The sequence below is a fragment of the Dothidotthia symphoricarpi genome, assembly GCF_010015815.1.
Source record: "Dothidotthia symphoricarpi CBS 119687 unplaced genomic scaffold P153scaffold_7, whole genome shotgun sequence".
Classification (NCBI taxonomy): domain Eukaryota; kingdom Fungi; phylum Ascomycota; class Dothideomycetes; order Pleosporales; family Dothidotthiaceae; genus Dothidotthia; species Dothidotthia symphoricarpi.
In genome coordinates this window covers 735,589-762,002 of record NW_022985014.1, presented here as the reverse complement: position 1 = coordinate 762,002, position 26,414 = coordinate 735,589, and the positions used below count along the sequence as shown (strand labels likewise).

Sequence of the window (26,414 nt, the reverse complement as noted above, 5' to 3'; positions counted from 1 at the left end):
AAATGGCATTGGAGCGCTTATTTGGTCTCTTCCTGGAGGAAGGTGATAAGATCGTTACGGTCCTTGGGCTTCTTGAGACCACCAAAGGCCATCTTGGTGCCTGGGATGAACTTCTTGGGGTTCTCGAGGTAGTCAAACTGTGAACGGTTAGCTTTCGGTTCCAACACATGCCGTCTCCTTCATCAGTGTGCTCGTACCAGAGTGCCCTCCTCCCAGGTGACGCCCTTCTGCTTGTTGGCGTCGGTGTATGAGAAACCAGCGACGTGACCGGACTTGCGGCCGAAAAGACCGTGAAGCTCAGGGCCAATCTTGTTACCCTCACCCTCCTTCAGGGTGTGGCACTGCGCGCAACGCGTCTACTTATTGTTAGGCAAGGTTCGGGTAGCGCCAAGGGTGGCGATCATGGCACTGGAGGCCGTAGTCATGAAATCGTACCTTGAAAAGGTTGGCACCCTTCTTAGCATCGCCTGTAGAAACGAGTTAGCCATGGACTATATGTATACATTTGTGGATGTGAGAAATCCGCTGTCCGATCTTTTTTGTCGCAAAGCTGCCACCTTGCCCAACCCGCCTCCTGAACTGCACAGGAGGTGTGGTCTCTGCCGTAGGCGAATCGCCACTTCCGCAGAGACCAGATTTCAACGGCGCGCAGGCTCAATGGGCTTTGAAAGACCGACGTGGCGGAGAGCTCGATGACGTCTGTGGTGTTCGGGGAAACTTACCCTTCTCGAAACCCATTTTGACTGGTAGTGAAAGGGGTTGGTGGTGGTGGTAGGTAGGAGTAGTAATGTGTCTATCGGTGGTGATAGAAGCGGTGAGACTGTGCTGCGTATGTTGGAGGAAGGAGAAACAAGTTGGCTTGAAAAAGGTTTCCTTGCTGAACGCTACGCTAGCCGATGAGATCGGAATCGCTGAGCCACTGACCTTTGCAAATGTTCTGATTGGCTGACGCTTTCGGGCAAAGTCGGACCGTGGACCTGTCCAGTCAATGTCAAGCGGAGGTCAAGTTTGTTACTTCTGCTGGCTTCTTTTGGGACTGGCAGTCTTCTATGCATTCTCTCAAATCTAGAAGCTTGACAGCTGTACCAGTCTCGATGTTACCCCAGTTTTGCAGTCGTGGAATCTGCCGCTTTGGGCAACTACACTGCTGGCTCCAATTAATGCTGCTACGTAGCCTTCGCAAGCTAATCGCCTTGTATTCCAAAGTGCTGCAGGGTTCAAAGAGTGGTAAGCAATGTTGTAATCGTATGCCGCACCGCGTCTACAGCGGGCATACCCGCCCCCTCATCCAACAGCCTGGTACTGTAAGAGGGATCGTAATCGGTGCCTCTGCTCTCTACAACATTCTCTCGCGTGCTCGTTCAAGGGAATCGGAGCTTGCCGAATCGTTCATTTTTGCTCCTCGGCTTGTGTCGACGCCTCAATTCTCTTGGCTTCATCATCCATAATTCATCGTCAGCCCCGCCATATGAAACGTCTCTAAGAGCAAAATCAACAGGCCATGAACCAAATTCCCGGCATATTGTATGCCGATCAGGAATTCACGACCTGGCTAATTGTCGGCGCCAGCAGAGGCATTGGCCTCGAGTTTGTGCGTCAACTTTTAAATCGAGAAGAAAGGATCATAGCAACCGTTCGTGAGCCTTGGGCAGGCCATGCCTCTGGCCTATGGGGTCAAGCAGGCAGTGATCATGGACGCTGTCAAATGTACACCTGTGACATTTTGTCCGAGGCTAGCATCATTGTATGTAAAAGGACAGCGTGAAATGTTCCAATCTGACAACCAGCCAGAACTTCGTTGCTCAACTCGCTCTAATACCCAATCTCAAAATCGACTACGTAGTCCTCAACGCTGGAGTCCTAAGATACCCTAATGTAAGCCCCATGCACATGTCCAATGAGTCGCACTAACGTCTACAGAGAGCCACTGAGCTGTTCGTCTCCCTCCGCCGAACCTCGTTCCGGCTAAAGCGTGCATCCTGATGTGCACCCCGGTGTACCCCAGCTGAGCATATACACAAACAGTGCTAACACGCAAGTCAGTTCTTTCGACGAGTTTGCCTTCCATCTGCATACAAACACCATCGGTCCCATCATCACTGCCCAGAAGCTTCTTCAGACAAACATCCCTATCGGCACTATCGTCTTCATGTCAAGCGACTCGGGCTCCGCGGGGAACTTTCGTGAGATGGAAGATGGGTTTGCTGCATATGCTGCTTCCAAGGCGGCGTTGAATATGGCCATGAGGCATATGGCGGCGGAGTTGAAGAGGAAAGATGACGATACAATCATCCTGGCTATGCATCCTGGAGAAGTTGCGACGTGAGTGACCAATAGCTTCTACTGTTTCGTTTGATTTGTCAACAGACTTAGAGTAACAGAAGCTTACTGACTGATGATAAGGGACATGGCCAACGTCCAGCTACCCTGGGAAGTCCAAGGCATCATTACACCTGAAGAGTCGGTGAGAAAGATGATCGATGTAATACAAAGCAAAGGTATTCAGCATAGCGGCACATTCTGGACATGGGAGAACAAGGTCAGTCACCGTCTAAGCGTTCTCACACAGCAAATACTGACATTGAACCTCTTGCAGCGTTATGTTTGGTGATGAGCGTTCGATTTGTACTCCATACTTATGATAATGCTCCACTCGGATTATACCCCTGTTAAATCGCATATGAACAACCATCTTCTGACGCTCAAGGGCTCCACTATGTATGCTAGACAATGTCAAGACCATGAGACTACTTATCCGTGCAGGTCGATCAATCTCAAATTTGCACCTTTGTGTTGTCATTCTCTCCAATATGGACGAGCCTAGAACCGTTACTGGATCTCGCCGAACAGTCGACGCACAAGATCCGTGTCCCAGTCAAGACGTGCCTCGCCTTCAGGGAGAGGGTAATCAACCAAAACGAATGGTTGCTGCTGAGTCGCCTCGGCATTTCTGGCCATCATTTGGGGCTGCAGCGATGTCTCTCGGGGGCCATCGTCCCAATTAGTCTTGAGCGGACGCCACTTTTGAGGATTGTTACTCGTTGAACGGGTCATATTTTTAGCGTCGTCTACGCTCTGTTGTCGCCTCTCCATCTCTCCTTGAGCGTCTACTAGGCTCGGTGATCCCCGGAATCCTGGAAGAGTGCATGTGCCGCTCTGATCCTGCTTTGCTTCAGGCCTGATAACTTTGTTTCCTTCAGCTATACTCATATCGGGTTGCCTTGCCGGAACTACAACCATATTTCCAGGTATAAATTCAAAATTTGCTCGAGACCATGTCTGACCGGTGATCAATGCGTCGGCATCGTGTGCTCTCTGTAGCACCTCGGCGTCTTTACACTGTTGTCGTACTGCCTTTGGCGTAGCTTCCGTGGGTATCGCCTTTCTTTCGCGTTTCCTCTGCTTGTGCCGTTCACGCTTCTCCTTATGCAAATATCTCTTCTTCTCCAGCCTCTCACTGATATCCACAGGCTTGATGCCCTGCTCCTCTTGCCATTGTTCGATGCGCTGTTTCTGCGCTTGGAAGCGCTGCTTGGCAGTTCCAGTAAGCCAAGGTAGTTTTCGGAGTGGTTTGACTCCTGCGAGGGAGCGTCCAAGTGCGATGCTGTCGCGTGGTGAGGAACTATGGTGGTAGAGGGACGCTGAATCTCCAAACTTCGCTGGTGTTTGCGGCTCGTACTTGATTTCTGGCTCCATGTTTGCCTGATCTCGCAGCACAATGGGACACAGCGGGAGCGAACAGTCCAGATGGTCTGTGATGAGTGGTGGCAAGCTAACCACCGGATCCGATGTTTCTAGAGTGTGGAGGAAGTTACACTGGACATCCCGGCCGAATCGACGTCTTGGGTTGCAGTGACCTTTATGGTACCAGTGGAAGCAAACAAGATTGTGGTGGGTACGAGGACCTTTTGGTGGGTTGAAGGAATGTCGCGGTGCAGTAGGGAGGTCTGCTGATGGATGAGCACTCGTCAACGCAGCCCCAGGAAGTGGACCTGGCTTAGTTGGGAGTTGACGTGTTGGGTTAACGTGAAGCACTGGACTTGAGACACCTTGAGGTAACACCTTTATATCCCAGTGCGTAGTGCGATGTTTACGTTCCAGGATGGACACGAATCCACTGAGATCGGGTGTAGGCTCGCGTTTCGTGCGCTTGCTACTATGACTGTGTTCCCGTATCGAAGGTAGGCGTTGGTGTTTGCCCAGTGTGCCTGAATGGCTGATCGATTGCGTGGGCTGCTCGTCGCCTGCCTCTGAAGACGGTGGAAGAGATTCCAGGTCAGCAATGCCGAGATAATCCGGGCTGTCTGTGGATGGCGGCGGTAATGTCAACTGTAGGTTGTTGGAAATCGTTGGCGTGTGATTTCCCAAATCAGTGGTTGCCCTTACCGCAACTTCTTCGTCGATATCCTCATTCTCGTCATCGCTTTCGGAATCGGAACTGAACCCGGAAGGAGCGCTCTCAATGTTGGAGAACGCGGCTTCTGGAACTTCCTTGTCTTCCTGGTCACTAGTACCAGTATCGGAGCTGTCATCATCGCTGGAGGACTCCTCAGCCGTAGTTGTACGACTGAACATCGCGCCGTCGACTTGTCCGCCGAGCCCAGATCTCTTATTCTGCTGCCCCATGGCATGATTCATTGCCACCAGATCCTTGCGTAGGGGACACAGTGGCAAATCACAAGGTTCGTAGTGGATGAACCCAGGAGGAGCGACGATGGGCCATGTAGGGTGAGCTTGGTGCGCGAAATGACACTGCTCTCGCCGACACTGGCCATGATACCAGAAGAAGCAGGTTTCTCTGGGCGGGCCGACAGGAGCCGGTGAAGGCGACTTGAAGGTCTTGTAGTCGGTAAATGTGGGGACCGGGAGTGTCACTGATGTGTCTCTGGCCACCGAAGGACGCACTTTGGGTAGGTCTTGAGAATATTCAATTGGGTCCCAGAACTCAGGACATCCACAGACCCCATCCTGCGTTTCTCTGTGAGGACATGTGCGCTTCCTCTTCCTCATGCTCATCTTGACGCCCTTCTGGGAGGGTTGTGTCTCTTCGAGCTTACTTGCGTGTCCCATGTTGAAGTCATGTAAGGTGGACAAACTACTTCGACTACTCGTGTTACGCAGTTGAATGGAGGTGGGTAAAAGGTAGAAGAGCCAAGATGAGTGAAGTTTACATACCGTCACAGATATCCACGTGTATCACATGGCGGCGCTACTTAAAAGATCGTTGCTGTATTGAGACAATATGGGATATACAAAAACCAAGTGAGGCTATACAATCAATGATGCACAGTGAAAGACGAAGATTGCAAAGAGGATATCGGCAGATAACATAACTATGTAAGTCGAAGTAGAAAGGTCTGATAAAATAAGTCTGCCCCCGAACAATAGAAAACGAAGTCGTTATAAGCAAATCTATTTCGCACTTCACCACAGCATTCCCAAAATGCTCGAGGTCACCTTCACCGACACCCACGTACCAACAACCAACACACCGACGAAGATGCCAAGAGCCTTCAAGTTCCTCAACTCAATACTTGAGTCCTTGATTTTCCGCTCGCCATGGTCACCTAGCTCGGTCAAAGTACTGAACTCCGGAACGTACTTGAAGTCGAACGTCGTTTCCGTTCCAGCCAGACCAAACTTCGCATGGACGATCACATCGTACAAGATCTTCTTCATCCGGACGACATGCTTACGATCAAGCGAAGGGAAGACGCGGTAGAAGTAGGAGAAGCCCATGAAGAAGAGACACTGGCCTGCCATGAGGGACCAGTAGTAGGCTGACACACGTTTGAGACCAAGACGGTCGCACAAGTCATTGCCGTTTAGCCAGCGCGCACTAGCAATGAGCATGTCCGCGGACACGTATGTAGGGGGTTCCTCTTTGAGGGCAAAGACAATGTTGTTGGCCATAGTCTTCGACATATCCGAGGGATTGACTTCGTAGTACAGCAGTGATTCCATAATTGCTCTTGCCTTTGTTTGGGTCGCAAACCATTCGTCGGGCGTACCAAGGAGATATGCGATATACCGCCACAACGCAAGGTAATCCTCGATCTCCTGTTGTAAGAGGTAGATACCTTGACGAGGAAGGCTGATCCACATCAGAGACGAGGAAAAAGTGCCAATAGTAGCAATTTGGTCGAGATCGTTGACTGGAATCCCCCATTCTTCTAAGTTGTAGTAGCTGGGTCGTTGATGTGCTAGTTTGGTGATGCGCTGACGCACTGCGGCGTGTAGAAGACGAACCCGGATCGACGAAGCAAAACCCTCACCGCCTGGTTTGATACCCTCCAAAGATCGTGTGCACTGGAGGATGTGCTGTGTTGTCTCAAATAATCTTCTTCTTGCCACCTTCGTACTGAACCCTCCAGTACGTGCTAAAGTCTCAACAACTCGCGCGGCACCCATACCACCGAGTAATGACTGGAATGTAAGCCCAGTGAGAGCTGGCCCTCCATAGCGATAGAAAACATCCTGACCTCTTTCGATCTGAGCCCAGTCTACCCAATCCGGAACAGTGTTAACTTCTTTCCATAGCTGCCCAAGCTTTTCGTCGGACTGGTGATGCTCTTCAAGTAAAGCATACAGATCTCTCGAAGGTAGTGCGAGACCTTCCTTCTTTTCTCCTTCAGTTCCAGTCACTGCGGACGGCGCTGGCTGGTCACTGTTTCTCGGCAGCGCTCCCTTGGGTGGTGGCGAAATGACGTTAAGTCGCTCCAGACATTCTTCTCCCAGAACATCATAAGAGTGTTTTAAAGGTTTGGTTTGTTCAGGTGTGAGATGATGTTCTGTCCATTCGAACTGGTAGCCCCAGCAGCTATATCAGTGGTCAGGTTTCTGTCGCAGCATAGTCTACCACTTGTGGACATACGTCTTGGTGTTTTCCGTCCGTCTGCGGAACGGGTTTGGCCAAGTCATGACAAAAAAACAGCAAGCTCTACTTGCGCAAGACGATGCAGGACTATAGCGAAATATACAATCAAACAGTATCAACAAAGGATGAGCGAGTGCATGGGTAGGCGGAGGCAAATGACCATATGCTGTCTCGGCGCTTGGACCATGTGACGATCCGCTCCATTTTCGCCGCTTCGACACGAAGTCGAGATTTCTGGTGTCTTCCTGCGATCCGGATAGGGCCCGGCATGCTGGGGTGGTTACGTCCCGTGGTGGAGCGTGTCAGTTGGCGTGAAAGTGTGGAAGATGAATGGCGTCACGACACCAACCAAGACCCCTGTTGTGGCGTCGCAACGCTCTTGGCGCGTTTAGTTCTTTGCTTGTGAAAGATTGACGAGAGATGATCCATTTTTTGGAAATCACTACACCACATTATGAATCGCCACATATGTACACGAAGAACTCTCGGCCTCGCCATCCGCTCTTTCGCCAACGTCGAGCCCGTGTTTATTCCCCGACGGAGTCTCTATGAAAGCTCGCAGCCGCCACAATCGCCGAAGTTTCCTGTGCCTGAAAACGACGAGGAGACTCTGTTGAGAAGGGAAAGAGAGCGTCCAGCATGGCAGATTCAAAAAGAAGCTCTGAGGGAAAAGCTAGGAGGTGAGGCATGGAATCCGCGCAAGAAGCTTTCGCCAGACACGATGGACGGCATACGCCATCTACACAACTCGCAACCAGACAAGTTCACTACGCCTGTCCTCGCAAACCACTTCAAAGTCTCGCCAGAAGCTATCCGACGGATATTGAAGAGCAAATGGCGACCTTCAGACGAAGAGCAGGACGCGAGGAACGAGAGGTGGGACAAGCGAGGCGAGAGGATCTGGACCAACATGGTGGAGATGGGCATCAAGCCGCCAAAGAAGTGGAGAGATATGGGAGTTGGAAGGGCAGAAAATGGAGAGAGGCCTGTATGGAAATCCAGACCAAGGAACATGATTGAGATTAGGGACAGCGCGCCTGAGGAGCTTGTCCCTGAAGAGGACATCATACCGACTGCGGAGTCGTCTGGAAAGCCAAAGCCAAGGGTCAATATTCCTTTGTCTGAGCGACTTTGATACCTGGAAAATGAATATTCGCCAATAGCCTAGTGATGCAAGTTGCAAGTCAGACAAATCACCCATCATCGAATATCGAATTGTCTATCTACTCATGTCTATCTGGTGTAAGTTTAAGTGAAAGTTATGAGCAACGAAATCAAAGAGGACGAAGTTGGATGACCTTAGAAAGCCTACTGGGCTAACAATCCCAGTCAAAACAGAGTGGTCACGATCAAGGCACAGTTGAGTGTTCAAGAATCAGTTATTACATTAGGTGGTTTCTATTCTATCTCGCCCGTTTCCCCCACAATCCAAACGCCAGTCCCCAGATCCCAAAAAAGCACCTGGTATATCGCAAACTCCCATTTTGAAAAAGCACTTTTTGTCGTTTCGCGTCATCTTCTCCCCAACTTCTTCCCAATCAATTCCTCTATGCCTTGAATCCAGCGCCATATGTGGTAGCATACGCCGCGTTCATGGCTCGGTGGTGCTCAACAGCCGCCTTCTTGACAGCCGCCCACTTGGACTTCTTCTCGCCGGAGACTTCATGGCGAGCTTCCTCAGCGCTGCCCCGGGGAGTCGAAGCCACCGAGCTGCCTCGCGAGCCGGATGGGGATGTGGCGTGGCCGGGTGCGTAGAAGGAGGCGTAGGCGTCGTTCATGTCGTGGTGGTGCTGCTTGACGGCTTTCCAGGCCTTGCGTACGCTCGAGTCTGAGGAGGTGCGTTGGACGGGGGCGGGCATGGCGATGGAGTTGTTGCGCGATGGCTCGGGCGAGGTCTGGACGGAGCCGCCGGGGCAGTAGTAGGTGCTGTAGGCGGCGTTGACGCTCCTGTGGTGCTCTTTGGCGTGGGAAACGAAAGAAGAGAGGATGGAGGTCTTCTTCTGGGTGGCGGTGGTGGAGGACATTTTGATGTTTGTTGTTTGTTGTGGTTGGTGGTGAGAGGATGAAGGTTGTTGTAGTGGTAGTATGGAGAGTATTCGATATTTAGTAGTGGTAATCGAAGTCGATGGTTGATTGTTTGCTTGCTTGGTGTGCTTTGTATCGTGAGATGATACTCTTCACCAAGCTACTCCCCCCAACCCTTTATACCCCAACGTTCCACAAACACGCACACCCTATGACACCAGCCAAGTTTCGTAACTCACCTCATCAGCCATCCAGGAGAAAAAATTATTCACGAGCACGCCCTGCACACATTGAAATTTCCACGACCTTATGACACCGCTCTCCACCATCCAGCCAATCATACTGCTCAGAACCCCAGCAAGGCGCACCCTCGAGTCCGTGCCCACCAATCCCTCACGCCCTGCACGCGTCCAAGCCAAGTTTCCCGCCATATGTTTCCCGACGGCGGCCAAAACAGGCGTGCTCAGCGCCGCAGAGCCACCCAAAATTCTCCCATGCGCGACCGTTAACGGCAACGTCGCAGCCTAGCACGTCCTTTGGAGGTATAACCCAATAAGAAAAAGTTTTCCCCTGGCGGCTCTTCCGACGGAATGCGCATCGCTGGCTGATCATGCGGCCCCACCGAATACATAATCGTCTTGCTTTGTGAGTCTCACGTTGAGGCAAAATTTTCTCATGACTAAACCTCCAAAGGAAGGATTTAGACAGTTAAAGGATTGACACGAGTCTTGTTGTGCTGAGCGCGTAGGGTCTTTACGTACCGGTTTCCACTTTGCGTGTTACAGCACATTATGTTGTGATCGTGGCAGGGCGTGGTTGCATCGTGAGATCGCGATCGTGAGTCGCTGAGCACGTCTCTTGATTTATGCGAGGCGTCTAGACCGTGTGTTGAGGCTTTTTGAACGCATGGAGAGACTTTGATGTGATCACTGCGGGAGTAATTAGCGATGCCTTGGCCGGTGTGTTGTTGGCATGTTGCTATTTGGGGTTCTGCTCGCGCTCGCGATGGTCACGTCATGTTGTCGGAAAATAGGGATCGATTACGAGTTGCTTGTGACTGAATTGCTTCGTCGCTAAATTGCGTATGCCGATCGAAGTGATCATGTCGCGACCTTTACTCGGTATCAACGTCTGATGTTACTAACTCTTACACATAGTCGTTCCATACCAACGACGTAGCTGCCCAACCCCTACAAACCGTGTCCTCTGCTCAAGCGCTCCATCTCATGAAGCCAAAAATAGCATTGATAACAACTCCCATAACAACCGCCAACTGCCTCCGTCTGCTCCAAACTCCCTCTTCCCTAAACCCCCAAATCAGCGCTCCAAGCGGCCAGAAAAATCCCGTCATATATCCCCACAGCATATCATCTAACCCGCCATCCTCCACCGCAAACCCCGCGCCCCACCCCGTATCCCCTCCTTCCCCCGCCAATGCGGGTGACGGATCCGTGGCTGTGCTGTCCAGCCACCGATCCTCGAGGACGCGCATCTCGGCGGGCGAGGGCATGGTGTCGGGGGTGTGGGTAAAGGAGAGGTTGGTTTGGAAGTGAGAGCGTAGAGACGCGATTTCCTGCGGGGTGAAGCCAGACGTAAGCAGGCGGTCGAAGCCATGGGATTGGGGTGGTGGCGCGGCCGTGGAGCTGCGTCGAGGATGCGCATCGTTGCTTGTGCTGGAGCGACGCTGGGAGGGCGAGGTTTGTGAGGTTTCGTACTGCGCTTTCAGCGTGGTTTCGGTGGCTTGCGCGAGGGTGGCTTCACTGGCCAGCTCCGAAGGTGTGAGGGCATCCCCTAGAGAGCAGTGTATGTAGTACTTCTTCGCTTCAGGCGGTATGTCTGTAGCTGTGCCATGCTCTGTTGCCGGTGCGTCTCGCAGCGGCTGCTTCCCTTTGCTCTTGCTCCCTGGCCCGTTCTCGTGATACGCCCCATCCCGCGGCGGCGGAGGCAGAGGCGGCGGTAACCTTAGCGACTTCGACAGCGAGGTTGCGTCTGCGAGGACTTTGCCTGCGTATATCAACCGTAGACGCGCCAATGCATGGTCAGGCGGCAGGTGAGATCGAATCAGCTGCTTCAGGGAAAGCGTGGCTAAGGTCCTCGGCGAGTGGATGGATAGTGGCAGATCTGGTACTGACGCCGTGAAGCGTATGATTAGATATATGATCTGCTCGGGAAGAGGTAGCGCGTTCGCCATGGTGCGAACTATGGGAGACTCCCGCGGAGCTCGGGGGTAGTCGATGCAACCTGACGGCTGGGCTGCTGATCGGGGACGACGTGTTCGCAGTCGGACATGGCGATTAACAGTACAATAGAGCAACGCTTGTCATTTTCGTGAAGTCATCCTCGGAATGTACGTTTGCCGTGTTGCTGAGCTACCGCAGTGATCATCGCGATGGTCCCGCTTGGCGTTCCGAGGTAATCCGCACGAGCACCACTTTCTGGTTGACCCACATCTTGACCTACAAGTAGTGCTCTTTCAAACTCGCCCTTCAAATCCGCCCACTCTCATCAATCGAACCATCACAGAAGTCTGAGCTGTTTTCAAAATGTCCATCGTTCACATTGTACTATTCGAGTGGAAGTCCACACTGTCCGCCGAGCAAGTCGAAGAGGCAAGTCTTGCAGCGACCACCCCTGATACACGTTCTAACTTAGCAACATACAGGCATGTGCACGCATGCTCGCACTCGGCCAAAAATGCGTTCACCCAACTTCCCAGACTCCATACATCAAGTCTTCCACTGGAGGCCGTAACAACAGCCCCGAAGGCTATGCTGTAAGAGCAGTCCCCTCAAACCCCCCCTGTACAGCCAAATCTAACAGCTCGTTAGGGTGGCTTTACGCACGGCTTCGTAGTCGAGTTTGAGAGCGAGCAAGACCGCGACTACTATGTGCACAAGGATCCAGCCCACCAGGAGTTCCTCAAGTTCGCCTTGCCACTTGTGCAAGATGTAAAGGTGGTAGACTACGTGCCTGGCAAGATGTAGGGCTGAGATGAATGGAATGCCCATAAGAGGTTGCTTGTAACACTGAATAGTGCAAATAGTATTCATAGGACATGGTGAATGTGCCGAGGTCTACCACCGAGTATGCTACGCCAGGTGATGCATTCTTGCCCATCGAACAGGTCGTGAATTAGGGTATCATGAAACGCTGAAGGATTCTCCGCAACCGCACTGCTCAGCTGCATGTTTGTTAGCCCAGCTCCTCGAGTTCCTTCAACAATAAACTCACTGATATTTGGGTTTTTGAAGATGAACCGCTGGTTCAACTTATCCTCCAGCCAGTCCATCTCACTCCCAATGATGTTTAATAGCGCCTTGTTATCAATCAAAACCTTGACACCATCCTGGTTCACCTGCTCGTCCAGCATGGACGGCTTATCTACATATTCCAGATGATACGCCAGCCCAGAGCACCCCTTTGCCCGCGTCCCTATCCGAATCAGCTTTGGCTCCGGCTGCTCGAGCAGCTCCTTCAGGTGCGCTACAGCGGAGGGCGAGAGCTTTATTGTCGCCTTGCGTGGCCCAAAGTTGTATCGCCGCGGTCGGAGAGGTTTGCTTGTGGGCGCTGACTGGCTGATCTGTGCCTCGCCTTCTGGTATGCTCACACTCGGTCGGTCTTGTTGTGAGGTTTGGCTGCGCTGTTCTGAAGACAGCCGTGGCGGTAATGAGCTGTTTGCCTCGGGTACTCCGCCTGCTATCGATGTGTCTGGAACGCCGATGTTGCGCGGTGGTAGCTCAGCATGTAGCGAGGAGGGTTGATAGGCGGTTGCCGTCTGCATCTGTCGCTTCGACGATTGCCGGGACGGCGACGAAGAGGAAAATGTTCGCAAACATTGTGTGCACGGGCGGGGAGTCGAAGGAGCGGCGAATCGTCGGAATGCGGAGGCTGAGGAGCGCGCGAATGCGCTGGTTGTGCGCGGCAGAGACATGGTCGCGGATTCGAAGCAAGAGGTTGTGCGATCAGAGGCAAGAATGGCAGCGAGTGATTTGTAGAGAGATACTTGGTTGGTCATACAACTGTCACGCCTTGTAAATTCGCCCAGTGCTATGTCATGCACGGGAACTACCGGCACACCGTATCATTACCAAGCAAAGCGATGTGACTGGCTACTCTTTTCAGTTGCTTCCGAAATCTCGGAACTGGGCATTCCATCCAATCTCGAATGCGCTCTCAAGAATAAGTGGTATTTGACAATTTATTGATTTACGATCTAATCATCATGATGAGACCACCGTCACACGGGCCCCACTGATACGTTAACCCCTATTGAGGCCCCTCTTCGTGTGTTCTACTCTGTGAATACTGTCATTCAATCCAACTCCATTCATTCACAAACGCGTATCATGTACTTCATTGACTCATATCAAGCTTCTGGTCGCTGACCTAGAGTTCGATTGTCTCTTGTTTACCCGACCCCATCTCGCTGAGTGGTCCCTTCTTGACCATCAGCGTCATTACCTCAAACAAAACATCCTATGTGGTGTTAGTAAATACTCAATTCGGATCGGAGATGTCACTCACAGCAGCAGCCATAGTTGTCAGCTCAGCATTGGTATCGTAAGCGGGGGCGACTTCAACAATATCTGATGCGATAAGGTTGATACCCTCGAGGCCACGGATGATGGTGCGAAGCTCGCGCGTAGTCCATCCACCAGTTTCCGGCGTACCAGTAGCAGGCGCGACTATCCACCCCGTCAGCTCAGATTACACATGTCTTTATATCAGAAGCGACTTACAAGCTGGGTCCAGAGTATCAATATCAATTGACAGGTACACAGGCTTATCTGTACCGACTCTCTCCTTGATCTTCTTGATGATGCCATCAGTGCCGATCTTGTCAATCTCCCTGGCCTCGACAATTTGGAAGCCGCAGTAGCCGTCATTCTCATAGTCAGATGGTCCGGACAGCGTCGTGCGGATGCCGGCGTGGATGTTGGAATCGTTGGCAAGAAGACCTTCTTGCGAGGCGTGGAAGAAGTAGGTTCCGTGGTTGATGCTGGCTTGCTCGCTGGGAGCGCCGCCAAAGACCTTGGGCTTCCAAGTGTCGCTGTTGCTCTATCAGTCATTGCTCTCCTACGGTTGGAATATCTGGAGCTTACAGATGACTATCGAAGTGGATGACACTGATCGGGCCATACTCGCTAGGACATAAAGTCAGTGTCGCGTATTTTCATAAATATGTGCGCGGCGACTTACCGATTGATAGAGCGCAAAAGAGGGAGAGTGATGGTGTGGTCACCTCCAAGAGTGATCAACCGCGGCAGGGTCTTGCCCTCCTTGGAAGGGCCAGGCTTGTCGGCATGAGTGGCCGGAGCCCGACTCAAAAGTAGATTGTGACCTTCTTCAATTTGCTTCAGCGCATAGGCGTTGTCGTATCTAGTACCACAAATTAGATCTGGGAACATCGTAGACAGGTGAAACTTACGAGGTGACTGGGATGTCTCCGCAATCAATGACCTTTGCCCACGAATCGAAGGGATTCGCTTTGAGTGGAACGTTGTAACCGCCACTAAATCGAACCTTTCGTGAGCCTTTATGCCCACAAAAGACAAAAAGTAAGCATTTGACTGCTTCAGGGAAACATACTAGAGATTGAGTCGGCGAGAACCTTGTCTGATGCCACTTGGTCCGAAACGGGCACCTGGACGGTACGATGTCCCGGTGTCGAATGGAGCGCCTATGAACGCGATATCAAATTTGACCTTGTTGCTGGAAAGGCATGGATAATATGGGAGGCGACCGAATGTGGAGATACCCGAGAAGATGGAGTCGGCCTGCTTCAATGTTAGTACTTACTCGATGATTAGAGTGTAAACGGGAGATTTTACCTGCGTTCCGCCATCACCAGGAAGAGTGTTGTACCACAGTCCCTCGTGTGGGCCAATTGGGTCCTGATCTTTGTTGTGGTCGCCATGGGCGGACACAGCAGCTGCAAAGCCGAGAACAACTGGAGAGAGCTTCATTTTTTGGCAATTGAAGCACTAGAGAGTAACTGAAATGATAAAAAGACCCGGAGACGTGGGAAGTCCAGATAAATAGCTGTGAGAGGCTTGCGGGTTTCTGTCCGGCATCTCGACAAGCTCCTGTAAGGTAAACAGCTTGGAGCTACCCCGGTACACTGTGTCATAATAATGTATGCAGGTTCAGCAACCGAGTACCTACAATCAGTTAGAAGCTGTCGATGAGCTCTAGGCATCGGCGTTAGGTCGGCGGATCCATGCTTGAGCTGAGTTCTCCGTATCTCCAGATAGCTGTTGATCAATGACTGATTGTTCATGTAAATAAGAGGTTTTCGACGATTTGCGCTCTCTATATCTACACTGAGGCATGCAAGCCACTTTGGAGGCTTGAGAAGCCCGGTGTAGGTCGTTGTTATGCCAGGTGAAGTTACAAGAATGTAGCACAACCGTTGTATCGAAGTGGAGTCACCCCGCCATGTGTGATGACGGAACCGTAGTCTGGGGATCGAAAGACGACGAATGAGAAGACAGATGCACGATGCCGTAAAGTCAAAATTCAGCACGTTGTATCTTGATAACCAGTCTTATCAGAAGCGGGATAAGAAGCTGGAAACCCATGCAGGTTACGTGCTTCCGATGCAACTCTTACGTATTTATCGACGTGCAAACAGAGCGCTCGATGTTGACGCACGTTTCGCAAGCTCGGGAGAAAGCTATCAGTGGCCGCTGGGTTCGGAACTCCTCTATGAGAATCGATTCGACAATCTATGTTTCGTGGATGATGAATGATCTGTAAGCGATAGCCGAGTTGATGTCAGAACTACCCTAGACATGCTCAAGATAAGTCAATTGGTTTCCTACTGGATGGTCCTGCACGATATGTCATCGAAGGAACACGTTGGAGCGGGGGGAGACAACGGGATGGAGGTAAGAAGAGGTGACGTTCAGACGAGCGGAACCAGGGTCTGGCGCTAGAGCCTCGCTTCGCCCATTTTGGGTAGTTTTTTGACACATAGTGCATGAGATCACCGGAACTCCTATCTATCTCTACTCGTGTAATTGTTCAAACACCGTTACTAAGCTTGAAATATGCCGGCAACTTATCTAGTTCTACTCTGCGTTCGGCTCATCGTCCTCGGCGACACCCAATTCTGCCCGGTCGTCCGAGTCCATCCTCTCAAACGCCTTTTTGACTTGATAATCCCAATTGCTCCAGGCCACAATGGCCCACTCTCCAAAACCGACTAGGTACAGGGCAATGCACTGACCAATCCAAAGCCCAGCAAGACCCCAGCCGTGGAAAGCCAGATAGATGCCCAGTGGTAAGGCTCCGCAATAATAGCTGACAATGTTGACGGTGGCCCCGATGTGTTGTCTGCCCATTCCTCGTAAAGCTCCACCACAGCTTCCGTTGAGCCCATCAGCAATTTGGAAAAGTGCGACATAGGGCATCACCTGCGCTGTGAGTTTGATAACTTCAATGTCATCGTTGAAGATCTTTGCGTAAACGTCCTTGACTCCCATCAGGATGGCCAGAACAAGGGTGCCCAATATCATACTCAACACAGCTGCGGTATTTGCAGCTCTTGCTGCGCCCTTTGCATTGCGCGATCCCAGGAGGTTGCCAACGCGAGAAGAGGTAGCAACTCCCACTCCAAAAGGTATCGTATTCAGCACCTGATCAGTTGTCATGATCACACTTTGTGCAGCCAGTGGTATCGTTCCGAGTTTGCCGGCGACAAGAGCAACGATCTCGAATGCCCACCATTCTGTCCCAACGTGTATGACTCCGAGAAAAGCCAAGCGCGCAAATACCGACATGTTCTGGAGACACTTTCGACTCCAACCTCCCCAGCATTGCCAACCGTCCACAAATCGTGCGTAGGCGAGGAGGAGAAGGAACGAAACCCAGTAGGAAATCCCAGTAGCGAGCGGTGCGCCGAGAAGTCCCATCTGGAATGTGTAGATGAAGAGGAAATTCAGACCGGCGCTCAAGGGGGAAGTGATGAGGAGAACGTAGGTACCTGGTCTCATGATTTCTGTCTTTATCAGCTTTTGAACGTAGAAATCTACGGACTTGCATACCTTGAGCTTGTAGATACTTCTTCAAGGCCTCGAAATAAATGTAACCAAGTCCGCCTGGAGCAAGCACTGTCAAGAACTTCGCTGAGTCCCGCGCGATGTACTCTTCTTGGCCGAGAGCTTTGAAAAGTGGTTTCGAGCAAAACCAAAGAATTGTAACTGGTATGTAAAACAGTAGGAGCACGATGAACGAGCGCTGTAGGATGATGCCTAGATCGTGACGATTCTTGCTTCCTGTAAAACTTGCGGATGCCAACGTATCAATTGCCGTGGTCCCCCCGAGAGCAATGAGCCAGCCTGTAGCCATAGCGAACATGTAAGAGAAAGCAGCTGTTGCCAAGGCCTCCGGAGAAAGTCGTCCTACAATCAGGACAGAGATCGTTTGGAGTGAATTTTGGAGTGCATAAGCCAGCACTACAGGTAAAGAGCCTTTGAGTAGAATCCAGAATTCCAGTAAGATGACTTGGGATTTCGAGGCGGCATCGTCTTCAAACTCGTACGTTTCGCCGGTTGTCCACTCGTCATGTTGTGTGGGTGGAAAGAGAGACGTATGTTCGTCTGGTTCGGCACCGGTATCTTTCGACTTTTGAAAAATACCAGGGATCCAAGACCTCTGTTTGTTTGTGTTGTTCGCCATGCTGGGCGTAAGTTGAAAGACAGCAGAAAAGGATCAGAAGAAGGCCCTATCGTATAGGAAGAGAGACAGAATTTGTACGCCTGATGTCAACCCCAGAATGTGGACTGCATGCAACATGCGACATACTATGCCTACATGAGGGAATTTGAGACGCAAGAGAGTGGAGGTTGATAGCGTTTGGTGCCTACATGTTTTAATGGACCATACTGCGGCAACGGACATAACCAGTGTATTAGCCTAGGGTCTAATTACACCGAGCGAATCAATGAAGGCGGCGCGGACGGAACAACATGCGTGTAGCTGTGGACTTTGTCGGCAAAGAGAGATCGGTAGTACCTATGACTGGATGCGTATGCAGCTATAGTCTTATCGACTTGCATTCACCCCAGCCTGGCTGAGGCTTTCAATTAGTTTTACGTGAATTGCGAGCTCTTAACATCTCACAGGTCCAATCGGTGCGACTGGAAGACACTCTTCGTATCGGCACGACGTTGTGGGCCTTCGCAAAACGCCCCCGAGCCTGTCTGGCCGTGCGCTATCGAGCCAGAGCGAGCCGTGTCGAGTTTGAGCATTGCGATGCAAGGATTCACTGGTTAAGCATCGTCTTACGCAGATAGCGATACGCTGTCAGTAGCCTCAAAATCAGGTGGAGAAAAGAAACGGGGAAGGAAGACGCTAGTGGTAAATAGGCAAAGCCAAAACCGGCGTTGTCCGCACCTGCGGAGCGGAAAATCATACCGCTCATTCTACCACATACACAAGTACACATAGGTACTCTCATCCGCATGGCTTGATATATGAGACTGTCTCTTCAGTTAGTCCGATCGCGTTGGCTATAATTCTCTGCAGCTAGCTCCACTATTGCGAGCTCACATACCGCATCAAACAAACGTATCCTCTGTGCTCCGAAAACAAACTGTACCAAATCAGCCAAGCTGAACCGTAGAAGCTACAACATTGTATTTCACTCTCGTCTCTGTCTAGTAAGCGTGCTATATGTGTTGCCAACTGATCTATCGTAGCTTATGTCAAAGTTGCTACTAGCCCTAGGTACTACGGTTGATTTATAGTAAACTATAACCATTAGCTTCTGATTAATTCTTATCTAGTTCACAATGAATCATGCTGTTATTTTTAACTTGACTTGATTTCAATATAGTACATACTTTTATGAATTCGTTTACTTTGAAATAGTGTTTTAATCATTTCACGAGGCAGCCGCGCCCGCCCAACACCACGTACAGTCTCGCGAGCCGGTCTCTGGCGAGCCGGACTCTCGGCTATCGCTGAGCCACTCCAGCAAGGCGCGTAAGCCAGGTACTCGAGGAACCCCACCTTGCCTTCCATCGCATCGCCCATCCGGCTCAGTCGAGCAGCTGTATCCATAACCAGCTCCAATAGCTTGTATCAAGTACAAGGGAATCCAGATCTGAGGAACACTTCGAGAAGTCGGCCATGTGGACGCTGGCGCACGTCCAGTGGGCCTGCATCAGGGCAATCGCCCACACCTCGCTCTACGTCAGGAGCTCACCCTGGCTTTCTCCTATGACACAGCCAGACCGTATCGAGAACTACCCTTGTCGGCCGAATCTTTATGCTTGCCGTATCTTCACACCAAAGGACCCCCAGGGGAAGAAGACTCTGCCCCTCGTGATCCGAGCTCACGGTGGCGGCTTTATCATCAATTATCCTGCAGCAGACGACGTCTTGGCGCGACGTCTGGCTGACCAGGCAAATTGTATCGTCGTCAGCATAGACTATAGTAAAGCTCCTCAGAACAAGTTTCCCGCTGCCTACGAGGATGTCATCGCTCAATCGCTTGCCGTGATCGATGATCTAGAATTGCCTACCGATAAGTCAAAAGTCGTACTTTGCGGCAGTTCAGCTGGAGGCAACCTTCTTCTCGGCGCGGCGCAAGATTCGCGGCTCTGGCCCAAGATCTTGGGCGTTGTGTCGATATATCCTGCCGTTGAATTTGAACCTAACAGCGATACGAAGATGGCAACTCGTCCAGATCCTTCAGTCCCAGATTTTATAGGGAAGAGCTGGGATACAATCCAAAATCTATACGTCGACGAAGCCCAGAAACCATCCATGGAGGATGTGCGCGTGAGCCCAACGTTCTTCGCTACGAGGGAAAGCTTGCCATCGGAAGTTTTACTCATTGGAGCTGAGCATGACATGTTCTGCCGCGAGCTCGAAGTCATGGCCGACAAGCTTGCGGGTGACAAGGCTAAGGTTCTGAGCAAAGAAGGCTGGAGAGCGCCGGGAGTGCAATACTATAAGGTGTATGGTCAACCACATGCATTCGAAGGCTTTCCCGTCAAGGATACCGAAGCAGAGAAGGCGAGAGTAGCTGCAACAGATGCCATGCTCAACAGCATATCAGAGTGGCTGATAAACACCTTCTCCAAAGCCAACAGCCACTAGCGCAAATTTGCTGGGCGTTGGCGTAGAAAGCAAGCCCATACTCAAAACGTGACGACAAGGAAACACAAGATAGATCGTTGTTTCTCGCCCTGGAGCGGGCCGAGATTTACTGCAACCTGCAAGTCAACCGAGGCTGTAAGCCATCTTGTCTCACCAAATCCAAGCGATATGGTGAGGCCTCCAATTTTACAATCGCTTTTTGGAAGTTGTTGGTGGTGGGAGCCTCAGCATGGACATCAAAATTGCATAAAGACTTTCAAGATCGCATTGCTGTCGACTTGGACCCCAAGCTAAACCTCCACTTCAATTATGCTAGCTCTGACGAACATTAAAGCCTCCACTTCAAGGTCGACAGATTGACAGCGGGAGATGGCGACAGCGGGTCTACAGATTCAGGAGCTTCACGCACGACATGCATGAAATTCCATTCTCCAGACAAGGCTCTCTTATCTCTTTCTTCAACAGTGGAGGCTCGAGATGAGTACTTCAGATTTATGTATCCAGCAGTGTGCCTTTTACTCCGTTATCTTTCTCCTTATTTTCTTCTTTATCATTCTCTTCTGGATCTGCGATCCTGGCATTTTGATTATGATGTTTCTTCTGAGTTTTCTCCTCAGACATGTCATTGACTCGTTCACTCTCTCCTTCCTTCCACCCTATTTCTAATACCCTTGACCAACCCATAAAGATCTGCGAAACTGTCTTCGAGGGGTATCATGTAGCCAAACACAGAGTGCGAATTGCGTTTTGCCTAAGAAAACTCAGATGCGTTCTGGGGGTTCATCTACCATGTGGAAACATGATGCCTGGCAAATTGTACAGGTTCTTCGCATGGTTGCAAGCATCTAGCTTAACAAGCAAGGCCTTGCTACGGTTGGAAATGTATTTTGTCATGAGATGAAGCCGCATCTTACATTGTGTTGGACTGCCTTCACTTGGTGATTATATTTCTGGGACTAAGGTGCAGCGAAATTTCAAACAGCTAGAGAACTATACGCGAACTTTGTGTAAAATTTGTATGCCACAAGTATTGATAGTATGCGCCTTGTCTAAGGTATCTTTATCCTCGAATTCTGGATATTCGTTACGTTATCAGCGAAGAAGGACGTAGCTTAACCCCTGGCAGTTCGACCAACTAAGGGCTGGTTCTTTTTGCCGCTCCGTCGCTTGCATGCTTCAAATCAAGGGCCATCATCCGGTGCCTGTAGAAAGCGTTTCATCATATACGACGTACGTTTCTGGGGGCTGTGAACAACAAGGTCGGGATCGAAACCAAGATTCCTGCGGCAGAGAAGCAAAGAAAGCCTTGATATGTATGGCTGTAGGCCTCTGATCTGGCTCTCGCCTAACCATTTGTTCAACAATAGAAATCAGGTTGGGTGGGAAGAAATCAGGCGATTCGGACAGCTTTTCAATCCATTGAGACACTTTGTCCATATTTGCATGGAACGACTCGTCGTCACCATCTCCACGCCGGAACTCAGCGAAATCGTGTGGATGAAGATCATAGTACGTAGTCAAAATTTCGAGAAACACACAACCGAGAGAGAAGATGTCCGAGGATCGACCCCGAGACTCGTACTTGTAGACTTCTGGCGCACAGTAACGTGGAGTACGTGAGGTAGGTCCATCGGTTTGACTGTGATCTTGTGCTGCAAAGGAGCGGGAGAGGCCAAAATCGGCAAGGTAGACTCGCCATTCTTTTTTACTCCAGAAGGAAATATATTTGTCAGATATGAACGCTGATCTTACAAGGATATTCTGAGGTTTGATGTCCATGTGCTTTGTGGTATGCTCGTGTACGAAGGCGATTGCGGAAGTGAGACAATGGAGGCTACTTGCTAGAAACACATACCGATCAACTTGGTAGTCCTCCATATCTGCGGTATCATCAAGAAAACGGCCAAGGTGACATTCAGCAACCGGATACATCAAGATTGAGAAGTTACGACCTTGAACGTAGGAGCCTACGAGTTGGACGATGTGAAAATGTCTGAGATTTTGTAGATGGTACACTTCGCGAAGAGCATCTGCAACGGCCCACTTACGTGAGCATCTCATCGTTTTCCTTGCGATTGCGATTCGCCGGCAGAGTACTTTTTCAACCGTTGCCGTCAATGACGCACCAAGATGCGACAGGACCTTCAGAGGAACTTTTTCTCCGGGTAAAAACGTGACGTGTTGACCTTTTCCTGACCAGTTTAATTCCTTGTCAAAAGGTTGGATGAGATTTTGTTGCTCGAGAGCTGCATGATAGTCGTTTTGTAACTTCATGAGTGGTCTTGATAGAGTTGGGCCTGTCGCATCTTCTTCAAGAATTGTCTCTATCCTCATCGTAGGACTTGGTTCCATAGTTAGATTGTAGGCTGGGCTGTTGTACGCGGAACGAGCGGTAATGAAAGACGCTGGACTGCTAGCTGTCATAAAACTTGCTGGCGAGTTAAAAGTCGACATCGCTGCGTGGCCGGTTTCCTGACAGGATTTATCTGATGACTGATGCATGTGTGCGAAATAAGCATATCGCTGAACATGTGACCGTAGAGAAGGCAACGGTTCGAAACAGAAGGATTCCATGTTCTCGTCCTGCATATATTCATCATGATAGATTTCGTGATAGGTAGGTTGCGGTGAGAACAGCGACGGATCCATGTCGAAACCGGCTTCATATTCCTGTAACGGGCTAATTTCGAATTGCCCGAATGAAGACGACAAATCTGGTGCGGTCTGCAGGCCCCTCTCTTCCAACAATCCTATGGGCGGCTGCACAGCCTCACCACCAGACATTCGATTTGAAGGAACCGGATCTTCACATTGGGAAGTTTGAAATAACCGAAAATCATCCATTTCAACGTAACAGAGTGCGTTACGCTTTCTAATTCAGGTCGAAGGATAGTTCCCACAACGCGAGAGAGTGTGACTCCAAGGCGGAAAAGCCGACGTCGTATGCCACAAGGCTGAACCCTATCGGCCGGCTTGTGTGACGAGAGGTAGAGATAACCGTAAGCGATGGGATGACGAGAAGTAAACGCTCCACTCGTACGCCGCGAAGAAGCCAAACAGAGGTCAGACAAAGGTATGAAGGGTTAGAGTGTTGAAGTGTTGAAGACACGGTGCGGCTGACGTTGACGTGGTGAGGTTCGTCATACACAGCCTCGCCTGCGCCTTCCTGCAACGAAGTGAGGAAGGTGCTAAGCGCACCAATACTTCTACTGTGTAGCAAGCCACATCTTGCAGCATGCTGTGCGAAACCATCTCTTGATCTGCTGTGAATACTCAGATGATACTACAAACATATACTGTTGAGTTTATATCGAAAAGGAGAACAACCGCATTCACGTCAATCCTTAACCAGAGCAATCACTTCTGTTGGTCCATACAATGCTGTACGCATGCAAGAGGTATACACAGTGTTGATACAGATCACTACGTCGTTATGTTCAATGCCCTCATGTCCTCAGCCGACTCTCGGTAGACTTATTGCTCGAGCTAACCAACGCGGCCCAAGCATCTCCACCAGTATTCTTCTCCCGTTTTGACGCCTTCATCAGCTCATCCAGACCACCTGAAGATGCAGAGCGAGACTGGCGGCCATGGCGGGTCTCCTCCAACGTCAACTCAGCATACACCTGCTGGCCACCCGATGTCCTGGCCCTGATCGCTCTATCCGCCTTCTTGATCGCATTCCGGAGGTACTGCCGTGTCTCTGCGTCCAGCGTCTGGTTCGAAGGCGCTCTCTCAGCATCTTTGATAAGTTTCGCGTACATAGCCCTCCTGTTTTCTTGCCATGCTTCGGGTCCTCCGGCTTCTCTAAGCATCTCGTCCCGTGCAGCAGTCTTTTCAGCGTTCTGTGACTGCTTCCACGCTTCGTAGCTGCCAGTCTGTTCAATCTGCTGACGTCTCCATTGGTTGTAGGCGATCTTCCTTGCTTCGTGATCGTTGATGATGGGTAGTTTGAATTGTGTCCTGACTTTTTGGAGGTCTTTAGAGCTGAACTGCTGCCCAACCTTCTCGTCGAACTTCTGCTTTAGCTGCGTGCTGGCTTCCTCTCGCTCCTTCGCACGCACAAATGCTAGCTTTAGTCCTTCTTCCTCGCTGTCCACCAATCCTCGCTTCAAATAGCGTTCAGCAGCTTTGACGGCCTTGATGTACTCGCTAACGGCTTCGGTGGTGACTTTTCGTTCCTGCTGTCTAAGTGCCTTGGACTGGGTTGGGGCAGGGCTCTGAGAGGTTGCTGGTTCCACCGCATCCCATGGTTCTTCCTCTTCTGCTTCTCCCATATAATCCTCCTCATCAACAACGAATCGTGACTCCCCTGTGAGAGTGGCCTGTTCAGACTCCCTCGCGAGAATGGCTTGTTCAGAATCCCTCGTAAGAACGTATTGTGCAGACTTTTCTCTAGCCATCATTTGATGGGTAGGCCATTGCTTGTCGATGATAGCTTGATCAATCCCCAGTTCAGCAGCTTCAGCCCTCAACCGTGCAATTACGTCGGGCTTTTGCATCAGCGTCCATCGTAGCGCCCACCCAGTGGGTCCCAGCTCTTTGATGCGAGATTCGGTGCTCTTGAGCAAGTATTCGTCCAGGCCACCCTCGCGATCGATTGTCTTGAGCACGTTCGAGGTGATGCGCAGCTTTACTCTCTTCTTAAGTGCCACAGAGAACAAGCTTTTGGAGAGAACGTTGGGCTTCCATTTCCGTCGCGTCTTCGTCTCCGTCTTGTGGGACACGTTGTTGCCGTATTGGATCATCTGCTCGCCGTAGAGACCCTTGTTCGACTGCTTGAATAACTGATAGTCGCCATATGGGTATTCGGGGATGAGTGCATCTTGGGGGATGACGTGTTTGGGGAGATGGGAGCCGAGATCGCCGCCGTGTTTCCGCTGTAGAGGGTTTTTGTGGAGGGGAGACGAGGTGGAGAAGGTCCGCTGCGTGGACTGCGGGTTGCGGAGGACTGCTCCAGACGAGGCGAGGCGCCCTGAGAGCAATTGGCACCGGGGATGCATGACTGTAGAGACGGCCAGCGGTGGGTGAGCCGACCGCGTTGTGATGGATGGTGATGGACACACGGAAGTCCGAAGATTCTGAGATGCGCCCGTGCCACAACGTAGCGTCCACTCGACGAAATGCGGGCAGTCCCCCAACACCATGCAAACAGAAACAGTGCTTTGATAAGAAGTGTCTAGTGCCTCGACTTGTGGATTTCAGATCTTTGCCATCATCTCTCGACCATCTCTCCACAAACATATCGAAAACCCCACACACAAAGCTAAAATGCAGCAAGAAGGCCCATCAACCGCGAACATCGCAGCCGCATGCGCCCTGATGGGAGGCGTAACAGGCTACTTTCTCGGACAGGCCAAATCATTGGGTCTGTTTGGCGGCAGTGCTGTTTCTGAGCCTACACTGGAAAAGGGCGAGAAAGAGGAGGATTCAGACTCCAGCGATGAGGACAATGAAGAGGAAGACGACACAGCGCCTGCTGAATTCCCAGGTCACACTGAGGAATGCAAGATGGTGCTGGTGGTAAGGACAGACTTGGGCATGACTAAAGGTATCACGCGCCTTCCCACTGTGATGCTTGTGAGCATATACTGACAGATCCCAGGCAAGATTGGTGCGCAGTGCGGTCACGCAACATTAGCCTGCTACAAGCACTTCCTTCGACACGCCCCAGACTCAGCTATCCTCAAGCGATGGGAGCGACTCGGTCAGGCAAAGGTGGCACTACAGGTCAAGGGTGAGGAGGAGCTGGAGATACTACAGGCTCAGGCAGTGAGCTTGGGGCTGGTGGCACATATCATCCATGACGCAGGTCGAACTCAGATCGCGAGCGGCAGCGCGACGGTGCTGGGCATTGGGCCTGCGCCAAAGGGAGTGATAGACCAGGTCACCGGCCATCTGAAGCTGCTGTAGATACCATGCATCGTTCACTCAGCATGCATAGACATTCACTTCACAGAAGGAAACGAGGCGTGTTCGGTATGTAGCCAACTGGGTTTGTCCCAAGCGTCATGGGCCGACGGCCTAGCAAAAGGGAACAGGAATCAGTCTGCCTGGCACGCGCCTTCCACCGAGCTCAAACCCGAAGGTGAACTCAGGCCTCTAGCAACGCGCCGACTTGCTCTCCAACCTGTCGTCCGGAAATTGACATCATGGGGATTTGATGGCTCCATAGAACGGACGAACTGCCAGCTCTCAACCGAACACGCCCCGAAAGACGGACGGGAAAACTGGCACAGGTCGTTGGTGAGAGAAGCTTGAGGGAGACGCGTAGAAATTTATTTTGTACCCTCGCGGAAGTGGAGCCGGCTAGTAGCTAGTGGCTTGGCAATGTATCCGCTCGATCCAACGTTCGCCTTTGCATGTCTCACGACAGTGACATACATGAGCACACTGCGCA

At 51.1% G+C, this 26,414-nt stretch overlaps 16 protein-coding genes across 16 annotated transcripts; 6 read left to right on the top strand and 10 right to left on the bottom strand.

The window, feature by feature from the left end:
- Nucleotides 1–17: 17 nt before the first annotated feature.
- P153DRAFT_374786 (cytochrome c) lies at nucleotides 18–738 on the bottom strand (the record flags this gene model as incomplete). The annotated part of the gene is made up of 4 exons (XM_033669538.1): nucleotides 18–137; nucleotides 198–356; nucleotides 436–467; nucleotides 723–738. 4 exons carry the CDS (start codon nucleotides 736–738, stop codon nucleotides 18–20), a joined length of 327 nt encoding a protein of 108 aa, XP_033525356.1.
- A 374-nt stretch (nucleotides 739–1,112) lies between these two features.
- P153DRAFT_365591 (NAD(P)-binding protein) lies at nucleotides 1,113–2,767 on the top strand. The gene is made up of 6 exons (XM_033667852.1): nucleotides 1,113–1,744; nucleotides 1,792–1,875; nucleotides 1,921–1,934; nucleotides 2,044–2,322; nucleotides 2,404–2,539; nucleotides 2,597–2,767. The coding sequence occupies exons 1-6, from the start codon at nucleotides 1,502–1,504 to the stop codon at nucleotides 2,609–2,611; spliced, it is 771 nt and encodes a 256-aa protein (XP_033525355.1). The 5' UTR covers nucleotides 1,113–1,501; the 3' UTR covers nucleotides 2,612–2,767.
- Nucleotides 2,768–2,829: 62 nt separating this feature from the next.
- On the bottom strand, nucleotides 2,830–5,010 carry P153DRAFT_287286 (uncharacterized protein; the record flags this gene model as incomplete). The annotated part of the gene is made up of 2 exons (XM_033663522.1): nucleotides 2,830–3,085; nucleotides 4,832–5,010. The coding sequence occupies 2 exons, from the start codon at nucleotides 5,008–5,010 to the stop codon at nucleotides 2,830–2,832; spliced, it is 435 nt and encodes a 144-aa protein (XP_033525354.1).
- A 293-nt stretch (nucleotides 5,011–5,303) lies between these two features.
- Nucleotides 5,304–7,167, bottom strand: P153DRAFT_365590 (uncharacterized protein). The gene is made up of 2 exons (XM_033667851.1): nucleotides 6,875–7,167; nucleotides 5,304–6,820 (listed from the first exon to the last, which is right to left on the bottom strand). The coding sequence occupies exons 1-2, from the start codon at nucleotides 6,919–6,921 to the stop codon at nucleotides 5,425–5,427; spliced, it is 1,443 nt and encodes a 480-aa protein (XP_033525353.1). The 5' UTR covers nucleotides 6,922–7,167; the 3' UTR covers nucleotides 5,304–5,424.
- Nucleotides 7,168–7,331: 164 nt separating this feature from the next.
- Nucleotides 7,332–8,030, top strand: P153DRAFT_313138 (uncharacterized protein; the record flags this gene model as incomplete). The annotated part of the gene is made up of 1 exon (XM_033664868.1): nucleotides 7,332–8,030. The coding sequence occupies one exon, from the start codon at nucleotides 7,332–7,334 to the stop codon at nucleotides 8,010–8,012; it is 681 nt and encodes a 226-aa protein (XP_033525352.1). The 3' UTR covers nucleotides 8,013–8,030.
- Nucleotides 8,031–8,424: 394 nt separating this feature from the next.
- P153DRAFT_384178 (uncharacterized protein) lies at nucleotides 8,425–8,901 on the bottom strand (the record flags this gene model as incomplete). The annotated part of the gene is made up of 1 exon (XM_033670320.1): nucleotides 8,425–8,901. One exon carries the CDS (start codon nucleotides 8,899–8,901, stop codon nucleotides 8,425–8,427), a length of 477 nt encoding a protein of 158 aa, XP_033525351.1.
- A 203-nt stretch (nucleotides 8,902–9,104) lies between these two features.
- Nucleotides 9,105–9,750, top strand: P153DRAFT_365588 (uncharacterized protein). Its single transcript, XM_033667850.1, has one exon. It carries the CDS (start codon nucleotides 9,212–9,214, stop codon nucleotides 9,428–9,430), a length of 219 nt encoding a protein of 72 aa, XP_033525350.1. The 5' UTR covers nucleotides 9,105–9,211; the 3' UTR covers nucleotides 9,431–9,750.
- Nucleotides 9,666–11,403, bottom strand: P153DRAFT_365586 (uncharacterized protein). The gene has a single exon (XM_033667849.1). The coding sequence runs from the start codon at nucleotides 11,091–11,093 to the stop codon at nucleotides 10,113–10,115; it is 981 nt and encodes a 326-aa protein (XP_033525349.1). The 5' UTR covers nucleotides 11,094–11,403; the 3' UTR covers nucleotides 9,666–10,112.
- Nucleotides 11,394–12,178, top strand: P153DRAFT_365585 (dabb-domain-containing protein). Its single transcript, XM_033667848.1, is given in 5 exon segments — nucleotides 11,394–11,511; nucleotides 11,565–11,675; nucleotides 11,731–12,084; nucleotides 12,097–12,098; nucleotides 12,134–12,178. 3 exon segments carry the CDS (start codon nucleotides 11,446–11,448, stop codon nucleotides 11,884–11,886), a joined length of 333 nt encoding a protein of 110 aa, XP_033525348.1. The 5' UTR covers nucleotides 11,394–11,445; the 3' UTR covers nucleotides 11,887–12,084; nucleotides 12,097–12,098; nucleotides 12,134–12,178.
- Nucleotides 12,043–12,833, bottom strand: P153DRAFT_287130 (uncharacterized protein; the record flags this gene model as incomplete). The annotated part of the gene is made up of 2 exons (XM_033663512.1): nucleotides 12,043–12,083; nucleotides 12,134–12,833. 2 exons carry the CDS (start codon nucleotides 12,831–12,833, stop codon nucleotides 12,043–12,045), a joined length of 741 nt encoding a protein of 246 aa, XP_033525347.1.
- Nucleotides 12,834–13,288: 455 nt separating this feature from the next.
- Nucleotides 13,289–15,302, bottom strand: P153DRAFT_417205 (Arginase/deacetylase; the record flags this gene model as incomplete). Its single annotated transcript, XM_033672158.1, has 8 exons — nucleotides 14,734–15,302; nucleotides 14,492–14,679; nucleotides 14,331–14,414; nucleotides 14,102–14,281; nucleotides 14,005–14,046; nucleotides 13,642–13,952; nucleotides 13,427–13,587; nucleotides 13,289–13,378 (listed from the first exon to the last, which is right to left on the bottom strand). The coding sequence occupies exons 1-8, from the start codon at nucleotides 14,866–14,868 to the stop codon at nucleotides 13,289–13,291; spliced, it is 1,191 nt and encodes a 396-aa protein (XP_033525346.1). The 5' UTR covers nucleotides 14,869–15,302.
- A 548-nt stretch (nucleotides 15,303–15,850) lies between these two features.
- P153DRAFT_421955 (mate family transporter) lies at nucleotides 15,851–17,963 on the bottom strand. Its single transcript, XM_033672341.1, has 2 exons — nucleotides 16,951–17,963; nucleotides 15,851–16,904 (listed from the first exon to the last, which is right to left on the bottom strand). The coding sequence occupies exons 1-2, from the start codon at nucleotides 17,582–17,584 to the stop codon at nucleotides 15,976–15,978; spliced, it is 1,563 nt and encodes a 520-aa protein (XP_033525345.1). The 5' UTR covers nucleotides 17,585–17,963; the 3' UTR covers nucleotides 15,851–15,975.
- A 1,076-nt stretch (nucleotides 17,964–19,039) lies between these two features.
- On the top strand, nucleotides 19,040–20,014 carry P153DRAFT_287077 (alpha/beta-hydrolase; the record flags this gene model as incomplete). The annotated part of the gene is made up of 1 exon (XM_033663505.1): nucleotides 19,040–20,014. One exon carries the CDS (start codon nucleotides 19,040–19,042, stop codon nucleotides 20,012–20,014), a length of 975 nt encoding a protein of 324 aa, XP_033525344.1.
- A 1,191-nt stretch (nucleotides 20,015–21,205) lies between these two features.
- P153DRAFT_384171 (kinase-like protein) lies at nucleotides 21,206–22,798 on the bottom strand (the record flags this gene model as incomplete). Its single annotated transcript, XM_033670319.1, has 1 exon — nucleotides 21,206–22,798. One exon carries the CDS (start codon nucleotides 22,796–22,798, stop codon nucleotides 21,206–21,208), a length of 1,593 nt encoding a protein of 530 aa, XP_033525343.1.
- A 584-nt stretch (nucleotides 22,799–23,382) lies between these two features.
- On the bottom strand, nucleotides 23,383–25,066 carry P153DRAFT_365580 (uncharacterized protein). Its single transcript, XM_033667847.1, has one exon. It carries the CDS (start codon nucleotides 25,015–25,017, stop codon nucleotides 23,461–23,463), a length of 1,557 nt encoding a protein of 518 aa, XP_033525342.1. The 5' UTR covers nucleotides 25,018–25,066; the 3' UTR covers nucleotides 23,383–23,460.
- A 75-nt stretch (nucleotides 25,067–25,141) lies between these two features.
- Nucleotides 25,142–26,356, top strand: P153DRAFT_395353 (peptidyl-tRNA hydrolase). Its single transcript, XM_033671397.1, has 2 exons — nucleotides 25,142–25,565; nucleotides 25,620–26,356. Exons 1-2 carry the CDS (start codon nucleotides 25,286–25,288, stop codon nucleotides 25,925–25,927), a joined length of 588 nt encoding a protein of 195 aa, XP_033525341.1. The 5' UTR covers nucleotides 25,142–25,285; the 3' UTR covers nucleotides 25,928–26,356.
- The last annotated feature ends 58 nt before the right edge of the window (nucleotides 26,357–26,414 follow it).